The sequence below is a fragment of the Podarcis pityusensis genome, assembly GCF_964106645.2.
Source record: "Podarcis pityusensis genome assembly, chromosome: 2".
Taxonomy (NCBI): Eukaryota; Metazoa; Chordata; class Lepidosauria; order Squamata; family Lacertidae; genus Podarcis; species Podarcis pityusensis.
The window spans coordinates 63,015,524-63,043,209 of record NC_138029.1 but is presented as its reverse complement, the minus strand read 5'-3'; the positions used below and the strand labels follow the sequence as shown (position 1 = coordinate 63,043,209).

Below are 27,686 nucleotides of genomic sequence, written 5' to 3'. Positions count from 1 at the left end.
GTTAATTGTCAGCACTCTGAGTTATGTGATCTTATGCGTGTTTGCTCATAAGCAAGTCTCATTGTAGGACTTACTCCTAGGTATATGTGTATAGTATTGCAGCCTTAGGCCTGTATCATTTTCTACTTCCTATTTTTTCTTCATACCTCACCTTCTGTTTACTTTTCTTCTTCTTTTGTGCTCTCTGCATGTTAACAGTTTGCTTAAAACCTTGTGTAATTCATCTCAATACTGTAGGTTTTCCTTTTTCGTCCCATGAAACTAACATTACGTGCATGTTGAGAATGACATGCCCTAAACATTTAAAAAGATTATTTGGAACAAATTGAATAGAAAACAATACGTAGTTGTTTGAGGTTATAGATGTTCTTCATTTTATGTTCTCTTGACTGTTAAGGACCTATTGATAGTACAATTTAGGTTCAGGTATATCTGAATGTCCAAGGAATAGACATGGGCACAAAGCATTTTCAGCCATAATTATTTTTCTGGATTCCGCTTTAGTTAGCTTGTCTGCATCCAGTCTCCAACTCTAGCTAGACAGAGTGAACATTTGCAGGACAAGAACTGAGTGACATAAACATATTGATAACTCTAAAGTCTGTATAAATATACAGTAGTTCTCCAAACTGAAAGGTGGGGGACCATGGTGAATAGCATCTTGTACATGGACAGCCATTCAGAAGTAATAAGAAGTAGGACACAGAATGCTCCTGCATTGTACGATTTGGGAAGAGTGGGGTATGAGGTCCACAAATTAGTGACATTTCATACCTCTCTTATGGACAATTTGTGCCTCTGAAGGACAGTTTACGTCTCTGAAATTATCTATTTTGACTCTTCTTCTTTCCATCACTCTTTCCATCACTTACTCTTTCCATCACAGGAATAGGTTTCTCCTTATTTGGAGGAGGGGTAGAATAAAAAAGGCAGAACTTGAATAATTTTTAGGGGCACTTTTTTTACTGAACCCCTATTCCAGTTGACTTTATTTTATTTAAAGAATTTTAAAACTGTTTTAAAACAGTTCTTTCATCTGTTGTTTGTATGCTACTTTTCTGATACTGAATGGAAAATAATGTGGCTAAACAGCTTATAGATTGCTAGAAAAGTTGTTTTATTTTAAAATAGAAAACGACTAACTTCAGTTAGTCAGCATTCATCCCTCCAAATTACTGCAGTTTAAAAATGGTATAATCATTAAAATTTGGTGTCATGATCATTTACCAACCTAGTCCAATATTACTAGGAAAGCTAAATACACAGCAGCCATTAACTGTTTACCACTTATTTTTTTTCTTGTGTGTTGCTCTATTTAGGCTGTTCTATATTAGATGCATTGTCTTTAAGCTGTTAATATGAGAGTGAAATTGAAGTCACACATTTCAGAATAGGCATGTAAGCTGCTGTATGTAGCTTATTTTTAGTATTTTGAGTGTCAGTTAACCTGAATATGTCTGATCTCAATAGTTGTACCAGGTGACCCTTTTATATCATGCATTCACTGTTGTGAGTCAACTGTGAAAATGAATACACTCTTAACACACTGATTGGGTGCTTCATAGCAAGATACATAGTAAGAGTAGGAAAGGCACTTGAAATTGTTTGCCAGTGTGTTGTGTACATCTGCTAAATGCAAAGTTCAACCTTCTACATCCACAGTAAATGTTCAAGTGACATTTTGTGGTGGTAAAGCAAAAGTTGGGCCCTGTGCATAGGAGCAGATGCATACCGCCAGGTGGAGATGGGCTGGCACTTGCACGTTTCTTGATCTGTTACTATGCCTGTGTGAATAATCTCTGAGAAGAATGGATCTTTAGTATTTATTTATAGCATTTATATACCATGTTCTCCAAGTAGCTGAAGATGGTGTACATGCTTCTCTCCCTCCTTATTTAATTCACACAACAACCATGTGAAGTTAGGTTGAGAGGTTGAGACTGGGCCACTTAGTTTAATGGTTTAATGGTTTTGAACACTGGTCTCAGAGGTCCTAGTCTAACCATGATACCACATTCATTGTGATTAAGGATCATTTTTATTTCCATAGGAAGTCCAAGTTCTTGAGGTAAATGACATTGGCATCAAATTTACCGTCCCTGAACTTTGGTATAGGTAGTAAAGATTATGGATATGTGTTGTAGTGCACTGAAATTATTGCACTTGTTAAGTAAAGTGACCGAATTGGATTTCATGCATAAACACTAGTTGTGAAGGCATTTGCAGTTTGTAAGAGTATTAAGATTATTTGCATGTTTCCATAACCAGCACAAGGATGAAAGAATTGTAGAACTCCTCATAACAAGTACTTTGAGCCTCAGGTGACTAAATGTTCTGATGCTGCCAATCCAAAATAGCCTAATTTTAAACTGTTTCAATTTATAAATGTGTGTTCTAGTTCTAAGCTTTTTAGGACATATTTTCTCCATAGTGCTGTGAAAACTACCACATATACTATAGTCATATTGCTTGATACTTTGGGCAAGGTTTTTGATATTAGCAGGTGGATGTTATAAGCATTTATTTCAGTTCAAGCACTTTGGAGAGGAAAAGAGTAAGTTGTTGCACAATGCTAATTTCTTAACTATAAGCAAATAACTGCTGAGCAGTCACTGCTGCTTCCTCTTTGAATTAAGCAAATTGTACTTCCGTATTCTTCAGTAAATTTCAGTTGTAGGCAGAACTTGGGTGACTGCTGAAACTGATAACTGAGGGGAAAGGCCATAATCTGTGTTGCATCTGTCGGAAGAATTTCAGTCAAGATGGGGAGCCTATTGGACTCCCAGCTCTTTTATTTCCTTTATTACCTGATGATTGGTCATACTGGCTAGTGCTGATGGGAGTCCAAGAACATCAGTAGAGGCACAGGTTCCCTATCATTGGCTTAGAATCACAACAATCAACATTTTTGAGACATTCCTGTAAAATAGGAATGAGTTCTCAAAAACATTTTTTTCCAGAGAAAAATCTAATACAAGACCCCAGTTTTGTGGTAAAACTGAGAATGAGAGGAAACAAAATAGGTTCATCAGGGAATTAACCTGAATGTTTAGGTACATGAAATTGTTAATTTGATATTGTAACCGTGAGGGGAAGGCAATGTATGCTGCTAGGTGTTAGTGCTGTTTCTGTCTTTTCTCTTTATACTGATACAGCATTTTTGTAACATAAGTGGACCTGCAACAAAATATTACCTTTTAAATCCACTGTGATAGTGGGATGTTTGCACATTTATGGTCCGCCTGGTTTCTCTTTTTTGAAAGATAGTGAGTAAACTAATACTTAATGCAATACAACCAACTCTGAAATAAGTTCCATTGCAACAGTTTTACAGTACTGTACTTCCAAATAAGCTTAAAATTGAACAACATTGCTGTGTTAAGGAAATGCCTACATTGAATCCATTATATCAGGAGTTTACTTCTTTTGGTGTACAGCATCTGTCTCTCTGAGGGGACAGTGGAGGAGTGTACTTTTGGGGGTGAAGTCAAATTGTTGAAGAGTTACAGCACCTGCTGTGGCTGTAGAGACACTGGTATGGATGAGATGTGTTTTGTTGCAGCTGAGGCAGATGAAGGCACCCAGTTGTGCTGAGACTGATGCCCCATGGCGTTTCTTCTCTCTGTGCTCCTCTCAGCGGTCCAATTCCTCCTCTGGTCACTGCTGTGGATACACAACCTGACTGTCTGTCTCCTGGCACTGCTGTCATATACAAGGGATTCCCACACAGCAGGGTTGATGTTACCAGCCTTTATGTCACATTTGCAGTCATCTTTGTAATGCAGAGTTGGTTCTGTCAAGAGGCCTGGTGCTTGAAGCCAGCTCCCCGTAGAGCACGTCCTTGGGATCCTGCCATCTTCCATTGTGTGGACATGACCAAACCAGTGTTTACTAGCTTGTTTATTTTTTAAAAATATCTGTGCCAAACTTCAGTTATATCAACTCAGATTAGATGTTTATTTTATTTGTTTATTGCATTTATATCCCACCTTTCCTCCAAGAAGCTCGTAGTGATGTATATGGTTCTTCCTCTCCCCTTTTTATCCTCACAACCCTGTGAGATAGGGTTGAGAAACAGTGACTGGTGCAAGGTCACCCAGTGAGCTCCATGGATGATTAGAACTCCAGAAGGAATCTGATAGCAGAATGAGGAAGGGAGGCAATGTAGGGGGGCAATTCCCCTCCCTCTCATAGCTCTCTGCCCCCCCCCATCTGCTTCAGGCGATTAGGGATCCTCAAACAGATGATGGCATGGGACCTGTAGTGGGGAAGGGAATTGTCATCTTCCTTCATTTCACTTCATTTCACTTCATTTCACCTCTCATTGGTGACCAACATTCTTTACCAACCCATTTGTGCAGTTTTGTAATATGTGAGCATTCACCATTTCATCCATCCATTTGTAATCTGAAGTGATACAGATTGTCACATGGGCTGGATGATTCTGTATTTAAGTAGTCAAGAAAAGGTGTTTCAGGGAAACTTGTTTACAGAAAAGTGCACCTGCAATTCAGTTACGAGGCATGTTTGATTCCGTCCACCCCTGAAATTTATATAATGTGTACATCTCAGGTGTGGATATTTCCAGAGTGGTAAAGGTCAAGAGAGCCATCTGTAACAAGAAGCATCTGATCAGCACTGTCTGCTAGCTGGTAACCAAGATGTTGCAGTGTTATACAGAGTACTGTACTACTTTGAGATTTAGATTCTCCTTTGGAGTGGATTATGCTCCAAAATTCTGTGGACTGAAATTACTCCCCCCCCCCCAAATAAATTGCAACTGTCTGAGCACAGTTTTGCTTCAGCTTACATGCTTTTCTGCCAAGTCTCTATTTCCTGTAGCTCAAAAGATGACACCTGGGGATTTCTATTTTTCTCTAATTAGCACAACTATGCAAGTTTGCCAGGTGTAACCTCAAAAGTTTCTCACACATAACACATAGAAAATGCAGAAGATTTTGCTTTAGCAGGTACAATAGCTACCAGAAAATAAGCAGTTGCATACTTCATTGCAAGCTCTTGGAAGGACTAGGAAGGATACTTAACAGGATGGTGAAATCCCATTTTCTGCATGTTTTGTGGGACAGACCAGTTTCTTCAAATAATCCACTACTTGTTGAGTATTAGAGCATTACAGCAACTTGTTGAGTACTTGAGTATTACAGCATCACCTGTGCTGTAGGCATTGAACACCACCACTGAATAAAAAAAGAATTAACCAACTTGAAAGACAAGACCTTAGATAGCAGTTTTGCATGCAATGTTAGATCAGATTCTAAATAATATTAAGTTTAAGTGGCTTAGCTCTAAATGTTCTGAGCCAGATGATCTTTGAATGTGGCAGCTTCAAAAACTGGAAAGCATAGCAAATTCACTGCACCCAAGAAGTTCAGAATTCATTGTGAGTGAGCTAAGGTAGAGGATGGTTGTCAGTACAGAGAAGGTACTTGAATTTGAAATAGACTAGGTTGGTGGAATTTGGCACTTTATTGAAAAGAGAAAACATTTTATATAGTAACCTTTTGTACGATTCTGAAATGACATAAATGACTTCAGATCACATATTTTTAAATAAGTGATTTGTATAAGCTTGAATTACTCTTAAATTGCTTTTCATTATGCCATGGAGACTTTCCAGCATATATATTCAGAGTCCTCAGCTTGAGAAAAATATACATTAGAAATGGATTCTAAATAACTGATCATAGATGACAGATGATAATGGACAACTATTGACAATTAAACTTGCTGACATGGTTGTCTGTGTCCTTTACAATGCTGATTGATGTGTCTGGCACTCAAGGTGTATGGTAGTATCCCTTAGTTCCAGTAAATATTGGAAGATTCTATGAGAAGCTATGAAGAGGACAGAGATTGCCAGCCTGTTTGCCTTTCTGATACATGTAGAGGCACAATTAGACATTGTACTGATTCAAAGCTACCATAAAGATTGACCATTACATCTTACTGAATTTGCCATATCAAGTTGTATACATTTTTGGGGGGGTCTTTCTCATTTTTTTTAATCATTGATATAGTTAATAAAATCATACCAAACTATAGCAAATAAAATCTTTTTTTGCTCTGTTCTCTATACTGCATATTCTTAGTTTATAAGCTAGCTTTTACAATAGGACTGTCTCCCAGGTATCAAGCAATTGGTAAAAGGTAAAGGTAAAGGACCCCTGACAGTTAAATCCAGTCACAAACGACTCTGGGGTTGCGGCGCTCATCTCGCTTTACTGGCCGAGGGAGCTGACGTCTGTCCACAGACAGTTTTTCCAGGTCATGTGGCCAGCATGACTAAGCCGCTTCTGGCGAAACCAGAGCAGCACACGGAAATGCCATTTACCTTCCCGCCGGAGCGGTACCTATTTATCTACTTGCACTTTTACGTGCTTTCGAACTGCTAGGTTGGCAGGAGCTGGGACCGAGCAACGGGCGCTCACCCTGTTGCAGGGATTCGAACTGCCGACCTGCCAATCGGCAAGCCCCAGGCTCAGTGGTTTAGACCACAGCACCACCCGTGTCCCTATACCAAGCAATTGGAGTACCAGGCAATTAGAGATTTTTAAATAGAGGTTGGATGGCCATCTGTGATTCCGATATTCCAGGTAGGGGTTGGACAAGATGGCCTTTTGAGTCGCTTCCAAATCTGCATTCTAATTTCTAAATATATACATAAATTTTGGGCAACTTAAGATGACAGCGGTACATGAACAAATTTATCCTAACGTTTTGCCATTCCTCTGACCAGGTATTGAAAATATTCACTAGTACGTATTCTGGAACTGAAAAAAATCCTTAAGTGTAATGATCATAATGATCAAATATGGTTAACACTTACAGATTATTATTTAGCTTAAAAATTGCTTTGGGTTGTGCAAATTGTTCTGGTCTCATAACTAGAGAATAATTTTAGCCAGTGATCTGCTTTTTAGATATTTTTTTCAACAAACTTTAACTGACATCTCTTTCCTTTTTTTAGTTTCAGATCGTTTAGGCTGTGATCCACGAACTCGGTTTCCAGTTCCTACAAATAAGCAGTGGGTTGCCCTACTGCAGCGAGGAAATTGCACTTTTAAACAAAAAATCCTGCGGGCAGCTTTACATAATGCTTCAGCTGTGGTAATTTACAATAATATGTCAAGTGAGGAGCCTGTCACCATGACTCATCCAGGTAAAAGCTAAGATACCAGATATTCCTTTCTCCTCATTTTTTTCTTATTTCCCTTATGTTGTAAGACTTTTTAAAGGTATTTGTGATTTGTTTTTAGACATGTTCAGATACATCATGGTGGATAGTTAACAGCATTTTGTCTTTTTTGTGATTATCAAGCGTGGAAGTTGGTCATTCATTCTTTGATTTATAAAAGTGCTGGATAAAGTGCTGAGACTGGCAGTCTCCACTAGCTGCATGACCATAGCATATTGCCATGTCTACTTTATTTGTGACAGAGAAGAAAATAATGTGCTTAGTTTAATGCCTGTAACAGAAACTAGATGGGAAGAAGGATAAGTATATGGAGTATGGTTTGTGCAACAATCCCTTCCAACGCATATTTGCATGATTGTATTAGCTGTGCTCAAACATTCTACAAAACATACATGATCTATAGAAACCCTTCATGACAGGACTTCCGGGTTGGCGCCATCGCCGAATGGCGGACTCCCTCCGAGCTCCGGAGGGAGCCGGCTCGGCAGGGGCTGGGTCCTACCGCGCCGGCGACGCGGGGACCCTTAAAAACCACGGGCACGGGGCCCGTGGACATGGGGACTCGGCTGGTACCGTCAGCGCCCTCCCGACTCGTGAAGGAGCCTTTTTAAAGGCTACGGATCGGGTGCCTGGGAGTGGCGTGGTACTTTGAGTCTATCGCTTCCCCTGCCGAGTGCAGCCGCATGCCATTCGTCGGAGAGCGCTGGCTTCTTCCATTTGAAATTCGGACATTTAACAAAAACCCGTGAGTAATTGGGTAACCGGGTACAAAAGGAGGGGAAAAAAAAGGAATTTTTTTTTTTCGGATTCGGCACGAGCGGGGGGGATCTAAAAAGGAAGTCAGTCCCCTCCCTGATTGTAAACATGCTAAAACAAGGACTGAGAAACCAAGATCAATTCTGAAGTTTATTGCTGACTAAAAATACCAAATTCCACGATGGAATCATTACAAGAATTGTGCTGGAGGAGAGTCGAGGGTGAGAGGGAAAAGGCAACCCCCCCCGGGAACCGGGGCGATTCAGAGAACCTGGCGGAGAGAGATGGAGAGTTTGACAGCTGTCAAAGTAGCTGTCAAATCTTGAGAATATAAAGAGGACTTTGCTACAAGTATTTTGCTGGTTGATTTTGATACAATTGGATATAAATATGGATACAAAATGTCGGATGGAAAAAGAAACAACAATTTGACTTTTGGATGAGAGGACACAAAGTTATTGCAATCCCTCTAGAGGGGCTTTGGGACATTACAAGCGGCGTATATGGAAAACTACTCTGGGATGTGTATTACTGGTCTTAGCTCCTGGGAAAGTAGCAAAACTGAAATATTTGTTTTGTCTACAGAGGTGACAACACAATAGAATCTTTCTATTTAAGTAAGCTCCTGAATAACAAACCTCTGTAGAGATACTAGATTTCAGAATAAGAATGGTTTTGCAGCTGAACAAGACAGAAACCTGAGAAAGTAAGAAACAAAAGAGTAAAGGACCAACTACGCCACGGCAAGAACAATGGGAGGAGTAACAATGATCAAGGGAAATTAAAGGCCTCGATTAGACTGGACTTTTGAAATTAAATATTATCAAAATAAGTAAATTTAAAGAAAACCGGCAAGATGAATTGAGAAAGTTTGGCTGTGGACTTGAGACCTCCAGGCCGACAACATACAGACTGATGGACATAGGGAATCTAAACCGGGGAAGGGAGGGGGAATTCTAGAATCCAAAGGCTATGTAATCAACTTTTGGAATCTTCTTCTATTTTCTATCTTTTAAATTTTTTTTTTTTATATATTAACTTTGGTATTTTGATTTAACAAGTTTTGGAAAAAAAAAGAAAAGGGGGAATTCGTGGAAGGAAACGGGGTAGATTTTGGGGAAAAAAATCTTTGTTTTACTTTGTTAAAGGTGAGGAGTGATGTTAAGATTGTAATTTAAATTGGCTATTAGGCATAACATATTAGGTTAAATTGGGAATGAGAACTTGTGGAACCAACGTAGGGAAAGGGGAATACAGTCGGGAGGGGAAGGAGGGAGTCCCAGAAAGAAGGTTATGAACATAAGGGTTTAAAATTGGTCTCTCTTCTTTCTTTTCTTTTTCTTTATCTTTTCTATCTTCTTTATTCTGTTATTATTGGAAATTTTAATAAATATGATTAAAAAAAAAAAAAAAAGAAACCCTTCATGACAGCTTTCCATTAGCATAGTATCTGAAAATACAAGACTTGGAGCCCATATTGCGCTGTTGAACTATGATAGAATACTATTTCTCTGACAAAGGGAAATCTTCAGTTGCATTCTTCCTAGACATAGGTTAATGCTGGAAATCTTGCTCAGCCAAGTATTAGTTGCATATATTTTTAATCTAATTTTTAGTTAGTCCTCGCCTGTTGTTCCCTGGGAGCTGGCATTGAGGTAGCCATTGGATTTGCTGTAACCTTCAACCCTCGCCTGCTTCTTTCTAAACCTGCTTGTTTGCCCCTCACTGGCTGATCTTAGCTGCTTTAATGTAATAGGGGTAGTCGAGTAGGCAATAAATGCTAGATGCTTTTCCACTGCAAAATGCAATAAAATATAGAATACTTGGCGTCCAGTAGTGGACAACATTCAAGTAGGCTATTTGCTTCTGGTGATATGTTTTTAGCTCTGGGCAAACCTTCAGATTCAGAGCCAGCATGTACCTGAACACCAATTGCTGGTGATGTAATAATGGGAGAGGGCTGTTGTCTTTGTACTCTGTGGGCTTCTCAAAAAGCATGAATGCATAAAATAGACATTACTGGCTAGATGGACCTGTGACCAGATGCATTATATTCAAGTTCATAGTCTCTGAATGCTACAGTAAAGCATCTGCAGAAAGGTATCAAATACTTATTAGTTCCCATGGTTGCCTTCTAAATTAATGTTACCTGGACTTGTGTAAGGGAGAAAAATATAGTTGCTAGGTTATTTGTGGCAATTGTTAAAAAATTAAGATTAGAGTAGATAAGCAGCAGGAGAACTGTGACAGAGCAATTGTTTGAGTACATCGTTCTGTCTCCAGCAGTAATCAAAGAAAATGCTCCTATAGCTCACAATCAGGTGTGGCAGAGTTGTCCAGTGTTTTCACCCAGTATCTGTTAGGCAGAGATATGCTGTACACAGGAGATATATATACAACATTATTTTAAGTTTCCTTTCTCAATTTGCCCAATAAGCTCTACCATTAAAATTGCATTTTTGTTATTGCTGCTGGATGGTTTCATTGAATTTTACTGTGAGACCTTCAGTTCTGTTTCTTGGATTGAGTGAAAACCAAAAACCATCACTAAATCTTTAGCTAGCTAGTCATTGTGTATTATATCCAATGTTGGTTATGTTTGGAGTTCACTCATTTATATCAGTGGAAAATTGTTGACCATTAATTTCATAAGATTAACTCTGAGTGTGACCTGGTTGCTTAGTTGGATATTATCCTGTATACTTGGCCCAGTGGAGCATTCATTACTTTCTAGGTCACTCAAGAAGGAATATGATTATCTTTTCATTTACTCAAGGGTGAAGGTATAGCTTGGCCAATTCTTTTCAATGTTTTTGAATTTCCTTTAGCCTCAGATCTAAACTGCTATATTTAGGAGGAATATAGGTGCTTTTTTGTCTCACTCCTTTGTACTTGGTAGATATCAGTATGAATAGTTCACATTTGTGTTGTTTTGAAATTAAATCATTTTGAACAGATGTTGGTTAAGAGATGTGCATGTAAAAAAGTGCTTGTAAAATAATGTTGCTTTCCTAATTGTCTAAAATTTGAGGCTGCTAATCTCATACTGTTTTTCACAATTCGGGATCAGCTTTTTGATACCTAACAGTTTGTTTAAATGTATATATGTACAGCCAAATGATTTGCTTCTTAATAAACATACATGTTATGTCAGATGTTGAGTCATTGTTTTCTTCTGTTTATTCTTTTGATAGGAACTGGAGACATTGTCACTGTCATGATCACAGAATTGAAGGTTAAGGAGATTCTGAATTACTTGGAGAAAAATATGTCTGTCATTATTGCAATAGCAGTTGGAACCCGCTATCCAAACAAAAACTTTGGCCGTGGTTCTCTTGTCTTTGTATCAATATCGTTCGTAGTTTTGATGATAATTTCTTCAGCATGGTTAATATTTTACTTCATCCAGAAGATCAGATATACAAGTGCACGTGATCGGAACCAGGTAACTATCTTTTGATTCTTCATATCAAATGTGTAGGGTTTTTCTGTTGTGTTGATAGATTTTTATTAAATGTCTTTGTAACTGCTTTTAACTACTATACACCATCCTGAGTGCTATGACTACAGTGGAAGGGTGGGATATTAATTTTCCCTTGTAATTAAATTGTAAAGTTAATACATGCAACATGTGAGCTATTTCATACTGTGATAAAAATATATTTCGGTATTTTGCCGAAGGTCTTTATCATATGCAATTATTCAGTATTAAAGGGAATATAAATGGGCCTGCACTAAATGTTGACCCATATATATTTTTAAGACAAAAGTAATACTTTCTGGAGTAGGGGAGAAAGGGGATATTTCCTGTAAAACCCTTAAACTTAGGTGAATGTTCAACTTGTTTTGAACTACTTTCCTGATCTGTTACTTTTTGCCTTCTTTTTTTAAATGAAGTATTCTGGTGTTACCTAAAAAGGAGGTACCTACAAATAAAAACACAGATTCTTCTCACCAAAAGAAGACAAATACAGCACTTCAGTTCAGATTTATTGCATGCTGCAGTGTGAATAAAGAGACCCAGTTGGATAACTGCCAAAAGAAACTGGGCCCTCAAACGAAGGGTTCACAGAGCTTTTATAGCGTTTTAGGAAAATATGCAATTATGGCAAAAGCTTAAACTATCCTAACTGGCTATCTTTATGTGTGTTCAAAATATGCTCTTATCTCCATATACAGTAGCTTGGCAACAAGTTGTGGTTGTGCCTGTGAGAACCTGTTTATGCAGACTTGGCACTTAGCAGGCTGTGGTCAGTTGTGTAAGCATAGTGACAGGATTTGAGCGTAAGTGCATGCTGTGCTGTGCTGTGCTGTGCTGACTTGAGGGTCTTGACATCTGCCTTAGGTCATGACATTCACCTGGGTCCCAGGTTATGACACACAGGTATCACTGGGAATGGTCATAAGTGTTATCCCAGGCAGGTGGGATTCAGTTAATGACAATTACGTTACAGTGTTGGGGCTAGCCAAACTAAGTTGCTTGGTTCTAATATCAACTGAGGGCAGTCTCCAAGAATTACTTTGCTCTCTCTGTTGGTGAACACAATCACTACCTCTAGTTTTAGTTTGTAAGCTAAGCTATTTAAGTTTCTTCTGGATTCCAGAAATCTCTTGAGCAACATTCCTCTTCAACCAGGCCTTTGGCTTATCAATTTTCTATAGCCTTTTAAATGTGTCTGTGGAAAGGGGTGTGTCCTTGTTTTGCTGGGGTTTTTAAATAATTAGTAGTTACTTGTTTTTCTACTGTATTTTATTTTGTGAATTGCCCTGAGATCTATTGAGGGTGGTATACAAATCAAATCAAATAAGTAAACAAACAAACAAACAAACAAAAAACATACATACATGACATAACTAAACTGCTGCTGTTTGTAACCTTCATTTTCATTCATTTTATTTGTATGCCACTTTCAACAAAAAATCATGCTCAAAGCAGCTTACAAAATAATACCAGGAGTACTTTTCAAGCAAGTACTGCAAAAATAATTTCATAATAACATGAGAAACCAATAGCAAATATAGTAACATACAAAAACCCACTTTTCAAAAATATAACAAGATTACTTAAACAACATGAATCATCCAGTAGCAAAAATAACAAGGGATCTTCACTGTTTCACCTTTGTCCTAGAAACACTACTCCCATAATGTGCTGGTTTTAAAAAATGCGGACAATTTTCATATGTCTGAGAGTCTTAAGTAATGGAAGACTAGATCTTCAACATCTTTCTGAAATGCAGTGTGTCATTTGTTAGGAATTAATTCCAGTGTAATATGCTATAAACCATTCCGGAGTTGAAATGCAGTCATTTTCCTCCAGTTGGGAGCATTGTAAATTGCCAAATATTATTAACAAGATTCTGTTCTAATATAAATTGTTGAGTGACTGCTTATTTATGGTGTTTGTGTGTGTGTAGCTATTCAGTATTTCTCATTCATCTTTATGTTTGTAGGTAAACTGCATTGGGGGGAAATATAGGTGTTCCTTTATTTGGGGGTTCTGAAAACAAGGTCTACAGAGCTATGGAAAAGAAATTTTTTTTGGATTGAACGGTAGCTCACTGTTTCCTATTGCAAGGCAGGGCAAAGATTTTTCTCAGCCTGGATTTTGAAATGAGGCCTTTAAGAACTTCATTTTAACGTCTCATTTGCCTCAGTGGAACAAAAGGGTAGTGCCCAAACAGGACCTGAGAAGCCGGACACTGTTTCAAAATATTGGTTTTAAATACATCAGCAGAAGGCCAGTGAATACATTTCAGCTTATGAAAGTTACAATCTTAATAATATCCAGAAGAAATTAACAGCACATTATACATATTGGGGAAATAAGGAACAGTATGTGAAAATAATAATTTCATGGAAAAACAAAATGAATATGAATATAAATATGCAATTTTAGTTTAATATTTAACTTTAGTCAGAGGAACATAATTCAGATTAACTTTACAAAGAATCATGATGGCATGCAAAAGGAATAATTTTTAACTGTTATGCAACTCTATTGTTTGTTCCTCTAAAATATTCACTAGTCCAAATGACCTAAAAGCTGTGCTGTGTTTTAGCCATATAGGCACTTGTTCTAAATACTAAGAAAAGAGAAGAAATAGCAAATAGCTACCAATCCAAACAGGGTAGTAGTCAACTAAGTTTTACCCAGAGTAGACCCGTTGAAATTAATGAACATGACTAAGCCAGGTCCATTTCAGTATGTCTACTCTGAGTAAAATTTCACTGAATACAACCCAGCAGTTTCTGTGGGTTCAGGGAAGAACAGAGAGATGACTGCAGGGTCCTGTTGGCAGGATCCACATGATGGAGAGAAGCTTGGGGGGTGGGGAGGTGAAGCATACCTCAGCTTGGAACAAGCAAAAATATATATATTCAAAGATGTCCAAATGCTGGCGCTCAGGAAAAACCCAGTTCTGTGTAGTAATTACAAGGAACAATTCTAGTAAGGGAGAAGTAAAAGCTTTCCAAAACAAGTAATTAAGATTAATTGGAGCTGTACAAAAAGTATTTGGAAAACTGATATGAATAAAGAAAAAAATCCCAGTGTAAAATAAACATAAACTGTAAGAATAGAATCTAAAAGGAAAGTTCTCTTCTGCATTCTAGAGAAAAGTTATAGCAGAGAAAGAAAAACTGCTTTTGTGAAATAGAGATGAAGCTAAGATGGGGTTCAGAGAGGAATCTGTCATTTCTCTGTTTCCCAACATCCCCAAATCTTTTCCTGCTCACTGGTTTATTTCTTTATTTTCTTTCCTCACATCTTTAATTTGTTTTGTACTGGTAAATGACAGGTCACGGGGCAAACACTTGCAGAAACAGAAAATCTGCTCCAGCAAGTCCCCCAACTCTCCAAGGAGTTGTAGGGGGAGGAAAGGAAGGGGAAGTCCCACTGTGCAAGTGGAATGGTTCTCCATTCAGTTTGAATTCCATCCTCTGTACCAGGGGTCAGCAAACCCCTGTAGGGGGTTTCTGTAGGGGGCCGGTCCACTGTCCTTCAGACCCTGTGGGGAGCCGGACTATATTGGGGGAAAGACCCCCCCCAACTCTCACCTCTCTTCTCCACAGCACCGGACGAGCCCTGGTGGCTGCTTACCTGTGCCTTGTGAGTGGCAGGGGCTGGCGGCGGCAGTGGAGGGACAATGAGCGGCGCGATACGGCTGGCTCCAGAAAGGGGCTGCTTAAAATGGTCTCATGGCTCAACAAAGCCCAGCCCCCTTCCTCCTCTAGGCAGGGCGGGGAGAAGCCAGGAGGAGGGAGGGAGGAGGTGCCACTGTGTGTGGGGGGAATGGTGCAGCCCAAATGATCAGAATCCCCACGCCGATCCACGCGGCGATTCCCAGACCATCCGCAGGCTGGATCCAGAAGGCAATTGGGTCGGATCCAGCCCCCGGGCCTTAGTTTGCCGACCCATGCTCTGTACAGTCGTACCTCGGAAGTAGAATGGAATCCGTTCTGGAAGTCTGTTTGACTTCCAAAACGTTTGGAAACCAAGACATTGCTTCAATCGGAAGCCGCATCAGATGTTCGGGTTCCAAAGAACATTTGCAAACCGGAACACTCACTTCCGGGTTTGCAGCATTCGGGAGCCGAAACATCCTTTTATCAGATAAGCATAGTCACTTTGCCCTGTTGTACTTGAAACACCCAGAAAAGAGGAGGTTGTGAGATACTTTCTGTTCTGCTTCATAACCTGTGTGTTTATGTGGCTTCGTTACTTTTGTATTTCAGACTTTTGACAATGTTACAATTCTCTTTTTTACCTATCTTGTATTTGGCAGTTGAAAAGAATAACAGATAGGCAACTGATTGGACAAAGTAGCAATCCTATACATTAGCAATTTCTGGATTTCAAAAATCCACACCTGAACAGTTGCTCTTTAAGTAAAAGTCTTTAGACCTTTTTCCTTCAGAATTTTACAAAGGTCAGGAGAAACTTGATAAAACTTTTATGTGGTTTAAAAGGCTTGTCTTATTAAAATTTTATGAAGAGGTAGCAACAGCTAGAGCACAATTGGAAAAGCTTAGCTATTTTATATAGGGGGGGAACAGCTGCTAAGTGATAGGATAACTGTGCATTTTAAGTCTGTTGCTGACTTCACACAATAGTTTGGAAGTAAACTACTGCTTCTGAAAAAAGGTTAAATATCATGAAGCTTGCTTTGATATGCCAATAATGCATTTTACAACTCACATGTATTCTGGAATCAAAGAAAGCATTTAGCAATAGACTGGGCTTGGTCTGTACTCACAGCCAGTAGTTGGCAAAGTATATATTCTACATCGCTGCCTTGAGTGAGCAGAACTATTGAACTTTTTGGTGATTATTGAACCAAATATGTACTGTAGTTAAAACAGCCAGCTTTGAAATTTTACCATGTCTTAGGTTAGGGAAAACGTAATGGAAATTAATAAACAATACCCACTTCTCTTTGCCATTTTGGGATGACCATTACCCCATTATGAGACTGACTGAAATATTTTAAATCCTTTCAAATGATACCTGTGATGTTTACTACTGGGGCAGGTTCTGCTGCTGTTGATCTTTTGGTTTTACTATTTTAAATTGGGCTTTCAGCTGTTCTGTTTTTTAGTGTACTTCTAATTTTGTAAGCAACTTTGCATTAAAATGAGTTGGAGTATAAATGGTTCTCTCCACAGTATCATCCATATAATATTGGATTAGTAAGAGACTGTTTGGTTTGTTTGCTGTATTTATTGAAGCATACAAAGGGCAGTCTTACTTAGCTTTTTGTTGCAGGAGACCTGCAATTGGCTTATTAAGGGGCTGGCTGGATTTTAATGTGTTGAAATTATATGGCAATGTTTAGGAGTGGAAGTATGCTGAAAACACTTGATTTTGGGGCCTTTTTGCTTTTCTCTTTATAGCCTATGTGACTTTACAGTTGATGAGCTTCCTATTTTTCTCATATTTGATGGACAATGAGAAAAATAAATGATACATACTTGAATAATGTAGGAGACATCCAGAGGCACAAACAAGCAGAAGCAGGCCAAAGTATTTAGCACAATGGATTAATATGTTCTCCATTTCATCATCCTAAGCATCCAGTTGAATGTAAACATTGGAATGGCCTCTGATTTGGCCCTTTCCATATGTTACTTTGAAATATGATTCTTTTGATTGCTGATTCCTCCTTCCATTGTGCCCCCTGAAAGGCTGATCTGGAGGGTTTGGGCACCCTTTGGAACAGAATGGGAGATGCTGCAAAGGGCTGAAGGGGAAAGGGGAAATTGGTGCAAGGCCCCCCTCCCCATTCTAATAGGTAGCTTTATCGTATCTGGAGCCTTTCTATAGATGGAAGCTGCCTTTTTGTTTGCTGAAAGGGCACTCAGGATCTAGTCCCCTATAAAGCAAAGAAATACATCTAGCAAAGATTAACACAAAATTGAATCTCTCTTTACATATTATTGACAAACTTGAGAAATTAAAAAAAAAAATCAGAGATTTCTGGTTTCAGATGTTTCCAGAATAGCTACAAGATGATATCAGGAAACATCTCTGTAACAGCATACTCTTCTAAATAACAACATAATTACAGTAGCTTAAAGAGCAAAAACGCTAACACATTACTTGATCCTCACTGTATAAACCTAATCCTCCTCCTGTTGGGAGTCCTGGTTACTGAAGCAAGGAAATGTGAGCTTGTTCTATTCAAAGTGACCTGTCTCAGAAATCTATTGAATCACTTGGCAGCTGGCCATTCTCAATTGCCTTGGATAATATTGTTGAAGGTGAATCTGCACTTTAAGCATAGACGTTCTTGCTTGCAACTAAAAGGGATTCCCATAAAATATGAGCTTGATGTTTATAGCCCAAAGAGACTTTAGTTTTGAAAGTGCCATGAACTGTGCACCTGGTACTCTTCAGAGTATAGTGAACAAGCTGTAATCACCATTTTAGTATATAACCAAAGGAGATTTAAGAGGAAGAAGCACAATTTTTCCAACACCTAATAACTCTCTCTGTGTTTTATTCAGCGTCGACTTGGAGATGCAGCAAAAAAAGCTGTTGGTAAATTGACAACAAGAACAGTGAAGAAAGGGGATAAGGTATAGTCACACAAATGAAATGTTAGTCACATTTTTTCTGGAGAAAAGTATTAACGCTTATCTGTGCAAGTCTGTTCCCCCCCCTCAATTTATCCCAATCCTTTTGGTTTGTGGAGTCCTCCACAAAAGAAGTTGTTGAGCTTTTTTGGGGGGGAGGGGAGGCCAAAGTTGTTGAGGGGGGCAGAGAGTTCTTTCACTTCCAACGATCGATAGGGATCCAGCGATCGACCGCGAACATCTGGGTATTTACCTGTCGATCACGGTCAACCGGTTGGACATCCCTGATGTAGATAATGTTTTTTTGTTTGTACCCGGCCCATCTGACTGGGTTGCCCCAGCCACTCTGGGCGGCTTCCAGCATATATAAAAACATAGTAAAACATTAAACCCTATACAGGTAAAAGTGTTGACCCTTAGGGAGCTGAATACCAACACCTTACCCGTATGGCAGTTTTTCGTTTTCATTGGTACATATGTAGAAAAGGGAAGAGTATAATGCCATGAGGAAAAATGAGAAAGGGTGGGAGGGTCCCCTCTAGTCTTCTAGAATAGTGGTTCCCAATTAGCTATGTACTGCAGAACCCCTGTTTCTCAAACCTCAAACCATGGACCTCCGACTTTTGAAAATGTTGATATCTCTGTTTTAGTTTTTGTTATGTGAATGGTACCACCATACCTCCAACATGTCCCAGCACAAAACCAGGTCATGTGTCTTACTACAGGATTTCTGTGACTGTCTGCTCTAGAGATTGGTTGAATAGTCACTTTGTTCATTTTAGGAAACGGATCCAGACTTCGATCATTGTGCTGTTTGCATTGAAAGTTACAAGCAGAATGATGTTGTCCGCATTCTTCCATGCAAGTAAGTCAGTAATTCCTCTTTCCTTTTTGAGAGTGCTTTACCCGTGAAAATATATGTCTTAGCTTCATTATCCTTATTGTCACTCTTGGGTTCCCTCAACACATTAGAACTTGTGTATTAATTTTAGGCACTTTTGTGTGCACACAATTACCTAGTGTGGGAGAACTATGCAAAAAGGCCTGGGTGGTGAAAGATACTTAGTATAGTCTGAAAAGAAAGTGGTTTGTGAATTAGGAGAATAGATGTGGTGGTAGTCAAATAAAACAATCATGGTACCCATGCAGAATTTTCTTGGTGACTCCCAAGGCGCTCAAACTGATCTCTGAATGAAGATTGCACCTGTGTGTGGCCTTGATATTGCAGAGTACTTTCTGTAGCTGGAAAGGCCCATCCCCTTCTACTCTAATTGGTTGTGAAGGCAACCCCTCCTCTTTGAAGGAAATCTTGAAAGTGCCATGGAGGATGTTTGAACTAGTTTGTGCAGTGGCCTGGAAAGGGAGAGGTAGGGTGGTGGCCACCACTTCTTTTATTGCCCAGAAAGGCATTTTATTTTCGGAAGCAGGAGACAAAAGCAATGGGAATGTATGTGGTATCTACGTGAGAAGGAAAGGGGCTTTCTTTTTCACTACAGAACACATAAGAAATGCTGGAATCTGTAAAGACTTAGACTAAAATGTATTTAGTGTATTTGAATATTAATACATGATAAAATTAACAATGGCAAGACATGTTACATAATTACAATGAGCTTGGATCCCAGATTATTACAAATCTGACATCCGTTCACTTCCCTTATTAAGTCCATTTGGTATTACTGTATTTAGTTTATAAAACTACCTGACTTCTTCCCTTCATAATTATTTAAGTATTATTTTTCTGATCCATATACTTTCTCAGTATACCAAAACTTACAAGGATTTGACATCATGCTGTTGTTCTATAAAAAAATTTTAACAAATGCACCTGAAGTTTTTTATTCTTCCTTCTGCCCTGTGTCTTCCTGTCTTTATCTGAATCTTTTGAGTGGTCATCTTAATATATAGCAAAGGACACAGGCATTGAACTGCATAAATAACCCAGTTCAGTTCCCATGTTCCTTGTTATATGCACACACACTAAAATGGAAGAGGAACTAAATAACGCTTTGGTATGTGTGTGGCTGTTACTTAAAACCCCTGAAATTGGTATGTTCTGTACAAAAATGTAACACAAGCAGAAGTTATAAGTGAAATATGCAATCCATACATTCTCAGAAGATCTAAATGTAGCTTAAGGAGTTAGTTGTACATTAAACCCAACTCAAGGATGATTGCCAATTTATTCGAATTCCCAAAATAAATTGTTCAAAATTCCTAATATTTTTTCTTATTATGACCTCCCCAGTATATCTGGTGTTATTAATAGTTTTGCAACTAGCATTTGTTGTGCTGCTCTGTTTTCAGACATGTTTTCCACAAAACCTGTGTGGATCCATGGCTCAGTGAACACTGCACTTGTCCTATGTGTAAACTGAACATTTTGAAGGCTCTGGGAATTGTGGTGAGTCAAGTCTTATTTAAACAGTAAGGAATGTAGAGCTTTCCTTTCCAAAATGATCATAAATCAGTAAAGTCAGGTACGAAAGGACCAGAATTCCAGGGTGTTAGCCATTCTTCCTTTCTTGCATGAAATTGCAGTGTTCCAATATTGGAAGCATCCTTGGTAGTGGGTGTAAAAGGACTGTGGCAGAGGGACAGAGTGATTGGTGTCAGCATTGTGCAAGCACTGGGTGTCTGCCTTCCCATTAGTATATTGTGTTTGGACCTACCTACTATCCCCTCTCAAGTATATTTGCCTCTCACTATTACTTTTGGAATTGGCTCTTTGTACAATTTATCATCAGAACATCTTATGATGGGATTACTGAATCATTTGATTTGGATGTGTGGCTGACAGTCCCTGTTCCCACTGGTTGCTGCTCAGCAGTAACTGCTTCTTCCTGTGAATCACATTTCATCATTGGTCACTATTGGATGCTTGTGCATCCCTCAGATAGCCTTCTGCAGACATTTTACAATATCTCTCTTATGATTTTGCCAGAAGCTTACAAAAAGGAAATATATTAACTTGCCAACATTGTATTTTCAGACAAATGTGCCATGTGCTGACAATATGGCCTTTGACATGGAAAGGCTCACCAGAGGCCAACTAGGCAACAGGAGATCAGTTCTTGGTGACCTTACCAGTGACACCTCACTCACTCTTGAGCCCCTGCGTACTTCTGGAATATCACAGTTTCCACAGGATGGGGAGCTGACTCCAAGAACAGGAGAGATCAATATTGCTGTAACTAGTAAGTGAAGTTTGGTTTTAATTTGAGCATTGTAGGTTTCATGTTGCTTTCAGATTTATGCTCTATTACTATAACATACATGAAAGTTTTCTATTAGTTTTAAGTGACAGTGAAAAAGACTCATATTGAACATCAAGACAATGAACTTGGAAATAGCTTTGGCAAAATCTTTTTCAAAATTAATTACCAAGTAAGAAAATAGATTATACAAGTCAATTATTTAAATGGCTAACAGTTAAAATGGGTAAGTATTTTAACAGTTTTCCCTGTCAGTGAATTATGTTTGCAAATCATAATGGCTGGATCTAGAAATTTAGTAGATTGCTCCAATTATATTTGCCATCTTTTTATAATTATTTTTGGGCTTGATGCAGTCTTCAAACAGTTTATAGTTTGAGTGCCATCAGAAAATCACATATGCCAATTGTTTATGAAAATCATGTATGCCAATTCAACAATCTACCTGTGAACACAACCTTGCATTAAATGAACTCTGGAACAGTGATCTGTGTTGAACTAGCTGTTTGGGGTATGATTTAGGCAAAAAAGAACACATAGTACCAGGTCCTAAAAGCTAAAGAACCCTTACTGGATATATAAATAAGAGTTTTGCTTCTGATTCTGTTGCACAGTCTAAGCCCCAGACAAACGGTGTAGTCCTTACTTTGTTCAATTCAGCTGCAACTCATCAAGGGTAGAACTTTCATATTTCCTGGTGCTAAGCATTGTTTGGTCTGCCTCATGATCAGTAGCAACACACGGCTTTTCTTTCTTGCTGCCTAGCAGGCCTGTGCAGAGCTTGTCTGAGGCCTGGGGTGGAATAAAAAAAGCAGTCGGTCCCTGCCTGGGGCCCCTGGCCAGCTTAGTCCTCTGAGGCCTAGGGAAAGTGTATCTGCTTGCCTCCGCCCCGCCCCGCCCCGCCCCGCCCCGCCCTGCATGGGTCTGCTGCCTAACAGACCAGGTAAAACTATTTTATGGGGGAAATGCAGGATGCACTCTGACAAATAAGGATGAATGTTTATTTTAGTTCTCTATTTGCAAACTTGATGGTTATGTGAAGTTTTACTAACTAAATGTCTTTCATACACTATAAATGAATTGGTGGAACCTGGAGATATGTGGGAACACCTGAGCAGAAGCACTTGCATATTATTTGACCAGTAACTAAGAGAAATGTTTGGGCCAATGTGATATATACTACCACTCTGTAGTTTGGGAGACTGCCAATTTTGACAAAAGAGCTGGGTTTGCCCCTAACATTCCCCATACGTCCCACACATTTATTTAAAAACTTCAGGCATGGAATTAGTGCTAGCAGGTTTTGCTTTGTTATATTCCCTCAGAAGTTGGGTTTGAGGTGTTATCATATTGCTATGTGTGAAGAATTTCATTTGTCAGTAAAATATCCCTCATGAAAATTGAGACTTACCATTGAATACTTTCTACAGTCCTGGTTCTATAATCTTAAAGTGGGATATATATCTTATAGTGACTTTGACCATCTTGAGAATGAGCAGTGGTAATGCCCCCACCCTGTTGTTGTTGGTTTTGATTATTGCTTGCAGGCCCAGAACATGTCTAAGAATGGATTGACAACTCTTTTTCATTGACCGGAAAGACTTATTTAATATTCATAACCACATAACTGTGCATTTAACATAGGTTAAATCTCAGTGTACAAATACTGCTGGTTGCGAGAAATACACATGTACAGCTATATATACAACTTCAAAAACAAGCATATTAACTTGGCTTGAGTCCTGTTGCTTTTCCAGTCATTTAAAATGGAGATCATGATAAAGGAGAAGAAATTCATGCAACATTTCGAGCACTGTCATCTGAAAACTTTTCTGATTTGTTTTAGTTTGTGTACACTGCACACATTCCTATGCCACAAAAAATTAAAATCAAGGAATGCACCTAGTTAGAAATGATGTCCAAAACAATCACATTCCTTTAAAAAAAATTAAGATGTACTTTTGTGTGATATTTTTAGACTAAAATTATATTTCATTTTTTATTATGAATGACTCCCTGCTGAATTCTACCTTTTAAAAGTGCTAGAGCACTTTATTTGCGGATAAAGGAGTGGAAGAGATGATACAGGGTCTGTGTGTGTGCTGTCATATTTCTTTTAATACAGGTCTCATTTGGAAATAGACTTATTCCTTAACTGCAGGTAAAATTTTTGCTTATGCTTTCCTTATTTTGCATTTTACTTTGATCAGTCATTTATCATTAATGTCTGGACTCTGTGATCAATATTATTGTATCATTCCTCTTTTTCTCACTTCTCCCCATAACCTTGTTTGCTGGCCTTCTCCATTTAGTACCTTCTTTGCCTTCTGCTTTCCTCTGGAGCTTCACTTCCTGGTGCCCCACATGAGTAGAATTATTGTCTTCTGCTTCTGATCTTTGGGGGCAGTTGCCATCGATTTGACATAAGCCTTCTTCCACGAGTGATTTCCTCCCTTTCCTTTGTCAACAGAAGAATGGTTTATTATTGCCAGCTTTGGCCTCCTGAGTGCCCTTACACTTTGCTACATGATCATCAAAGCCACAGCTAGCTTAAATGCTAATGAGTAAGTAAATGTTCAGATTGTGAGTGTGCCTACACATACGGCAGCATTGTAAAGAAATGATGAGTTGAAGAATTAGAAGGAAGGAGATCTGGGAAACATCCAGAATACAGCGTTCTTTTACTAAGTTGCAATATCAGATTGTTAGAACATCTGAGGATAGGTTTTCCAAAGGGAGGGTACATTTTTTTTTTTTAAGGGGAAGATGCGTTATCGTTCAATTTTACTTTGTATTCTGGCACTCCTGCTTTTTATTCATTTTGTGTGTGCAAATGCGCGCATTGCACTCCTTGTTTGGTTAAGTTTATATTAGCAAGCTTAAGGGAGAATTGTAAGGATCATTGCTTATATGGACTTGAGTGAACAAGCCTAGATAGTGCCTGTTCAGATTTAGATAACTGAATGTTATTTATTTGTCTAGGAATTATATTCAGGAAGTATATTCCAATAGGGAAGCTTAAGGGAAATGCCATAGAGAGTAGTAAGGATGCTATTTTTTATTTAATATTTTTCTTCTGCTCCCAGAGAACCAAGAGCAGCTTACAATGAAAAATACAATAAAACAAATAATTTTTATCACTAAAACACAAATTTAAAAACAATTCCTGATAACAGTTTAAAAGCAGCAATCAATGAAGAATCAAGTTAAGGTTTAGTGCTGTATGTTTTTAAATAGTTGTTGAAAGGAAAACTTTTTTTAGCTTATGTTTAGAGGACAGTCTCTTGAATTCCTGATTCCAGCGCAGTGTTATCACCAAGCAAGTGCTGGCTTGTGTAGTATGATGTGCACGAGTTTCCTGCATTTGTGCACAGCCTCTTTGCTCCCACTTCATTTATTTCTTTGTGCAAGCTGGGAAACAAATCAGGAAACCAGAGTTAACCTTAGTTTCCTGTTACCTGCAAACTGGAGAAGTTATGGTTAACTGTAGAGTCTTTGTTTCCTTACTCACATAAAGAGACAAGTGACCTGAAGCAAAGGGGCTGTGTACAAGTGCATGAAACAGATTAAGCCTGAATTTGTGCAAACACAGCCACTGAATCTTGTGTCCGCCAACCTAATGGCCTGAGGTAATGGCACAGAGAGCAGGGCTTCCAAGGCACAACTCAAAGGTTTATATGGAAACTAACTATCCTTGAGATAGCCTGGTCTAAGATTGTTTAGGCAGATAAAGATCCAACAGTGATGTACATCCTACAAGAAGTGCAGCTTAAGGACGAGAATTTAGAGTGAACTAGGGGTGCACCAACGTATGTGTACTTAGTAACTCCTGGTCCTGTGATCAGTTTGCTGCAAGTAAGGAGGACAAATTATGCAGCAAACATATATTTGCAAGCAAATGTACATTAATAAATTATGGTTCTCACTACATGTGGTGAGCAGCATGAACACAGAGCTTGCTCTCGCACACTGCCCCATGAAGGAGGTATATAGGCTACATATTTTACAGTAATTGACTAGTTCACCAGCACCCTGGTCTGGAATAATCTTACAACTTACTCATGTAGCATTTTGGTTGGCTACTTTCATATTTCCAAAAAGAGACTGGAATATTTTTTAGGGATTTCACACAATATTTCCTACTGGTGATAGCTGCATTAAACTAGAAGGCTCCTCCTAGATTTTTGTATCTAAAAGTAAAAATGATGCTTGCATAAATGGATACTACAGATATCCAAAACCACTTTCAGTCATTACTTCATGCTGGAACAAGATATGCAAGTTTCCAACATAGCGCCCCATCTCTGATCTTTTGGGTGGAGGAGATGCAGAGATTGTATTTTGGACATGACACAGTATAATAGGAAGCGGGAGAATTTGTACATTGTGTTCACGTACAGTATTTTTCTTTATTTCACCCCCCCCCCAAAAGGTGTAGTAAATAAATTAAACCTAGTGTGGAGGTCAAGGTGGTAGCTAGAATTCATAATTTATTTCCCATTTTTATGAACCATCTATTTTAACTGTCATATCTATGGATTTGCCACTTGTGAAAAAGGAATAGCTGTATGCCTTCCTTCCCATTGACTGAAAGCACTAGCAAGTTGTTTTTATTCTGCTCATAATTTATTTTGAACATTTGTGCATTAAACAGCAACAATAAAATATTACTGATAATCTCTTTTACTTTCCCACAGAACTGAATGGTATTGAAGAAACACTTTGACTAATCGCTTTGGAGAGAGAGCGGCCTATTTTTATGTATCATTTCTTGATCATGTAACACAAGCATATGTTTTGTACATTCTATTTTCATAATTTGCTAATGCTGAAGCTTTGTATTACAAAAGACTCAATAAAAGGTCAATCATAAAAAATTATTTTGAGATTGAATTTTATTATACGCTTGTCAGTGGAAAGTGGTCCCCCCCCCCTAATCCAGTGGATGTTTCCACCTAGTTCTGTTAAATGTATGGACATGTATCAGATTTTGATCTTATATTTCTCCTGTAAATTCAAGGCTTAGTTCCTTGAACTAAAAGTTAACACAGAAGTTTGCAGGAGGAAAGTTTTAGGTCCCTTCCTTCTGCAAGCATGCCTGCTCTTCCGCAGAAAGCTGCTCTGAAAAGTCAAGAAGGCCCTCTTAAACAACATGAGATGTAGACCCTCCAAGTGTCCCTATTTTCCAGGGACAGTCCTGGATTTGCAGAAGCCATCCCAGTTTCTGACTTGATCCTGGAATGTCCTGCTTTTCCTTAGGATGTCCCTATTTTCATCAGATAAATGTTGGAGGGTATCAAATAGGATATCCTTATTTTCATCGGAGACATGTTGGAGTGCAGGCCTGGTGCTGCTGCAGAGAGGACAAACTGCCTAAAATTGAGATTGGATCCTAAGATAAGTTAACTTATCTAAGAGTAAAGTTTCCCATTCTTTCCCTCTTCTAGTACCCCACCATGTTCCATTTTATATTATTCAGGAGGGCCCTTTGATCTTCTACAGCAGGCATCCCCAAACTTGGCCCTCCAGGTGTTTTGGGACTAAACTCCCATCATCCCTAGCTAACAGGACCGGTGGTCAGGGATGATGGGAATTGTAGTCCCAAAACATCTGGAGGGGCGAGTTTGGGGATGCCTGTTCTACAGAGTCTTTTCAGAAGTCTGAGGGTAGCAAACATTCCTTCTGTGAACTTGCTTAACTTAGTATACAAGCCAAAGCTAACCTATAAATTAGAAAAAGGCACTCACTTTATGGATTTCCACGAAACACTAACACAGATGGGAAGCAGTTCTTGCTAAAGGAAGGAGGGCTTGATTTCTGCTAATCCTCCCTTGTTCCAGCTCCCTGTATCGTATCTTGATAATGCTCTGAAGGTATCTCAGTCCTCAAGGGTAGCTTTTTGGGGGTTGTAGTGGAAGAGATGAGCAATCGCCTTTCCATAAGTGAAACTCCTCTTGCAATATTTGGGACTTAAATAATTATGACTCCAAATTTGTTCAGAGATTACAACTGGAAATACCAGGTGTAGGATATATACTGTTTTATAGCTACATAAACATTTAGCTTGTGTTATTTCATTATTATTCTCATATATAGCTTCAACAACATGGCATCCTCATGGTTTTGTCTTCCGTTTCTCATTCCTTAATACTTCTGCATATAAAGAATGGCAATTGTGGTCTGTTTTTAGATAAGTTATTACAAAATCTAACACTTGAACAACCTAAATTACCTCAGCTCTCTGCTGTTCGAAAAAATATTCAGGAAAAGAAGAAATTGTCTGGTTAGATAGCTTTCATTGTTGTTGGGGTTAAATAGAGTGTTTGGCAAAAACATGATGTATCAATAAAGGAATAGGTGTATAGTGTATATAGGTATACATGCATTTATACATACTCTTTTCTCTCTTGACTTTTCTCCTG

At 38.6% G+C, this 27,686-nt stretch overlaps 1 protein-coding gene across 3 annotated transcripts in view; it reads left to right on the top strand.

Moving 5' to 3' along the window:
- Positions 1 to 27,686, top strand: part of RNF130 (ring finger protein 130) — a 42,099-nt gene that overhangs the window by 2,145 nt on the left and 12,268 nt on the right. The window contains exons 2-9 of one of the 3 annotated variants that reach the window (XM_080991424.1): positions 6,989 to 7,180; positions 11,167 to 11,417; positions 17,981 to 18,052; positions 18,832 to 18,914; positions 20,357 to 20,453; positions 21,042 to 21,246; positions 23,735 to 23,828; positions 25,962 to 26,144. In XM_080991424.1, the coding sequence (XP_080847550.1) occupies positions 6,989 to 7,180; positions 11,167 to 11,417; positions 17,981 to 18,052; positions 18,832 to 18,914; positions 20,357 to 20,453; positions 21,042 to 21,246; positions 23,735 to 23,828; positions 25,962 to 25,977 (1,010 nt within the window). In that variant the 3' untranslated portion in view covers positions 25,978 to 26,144. The other 2 variants (XM_080991426.1, XM_080991425.1) reach the window with 2 other exon arrangements.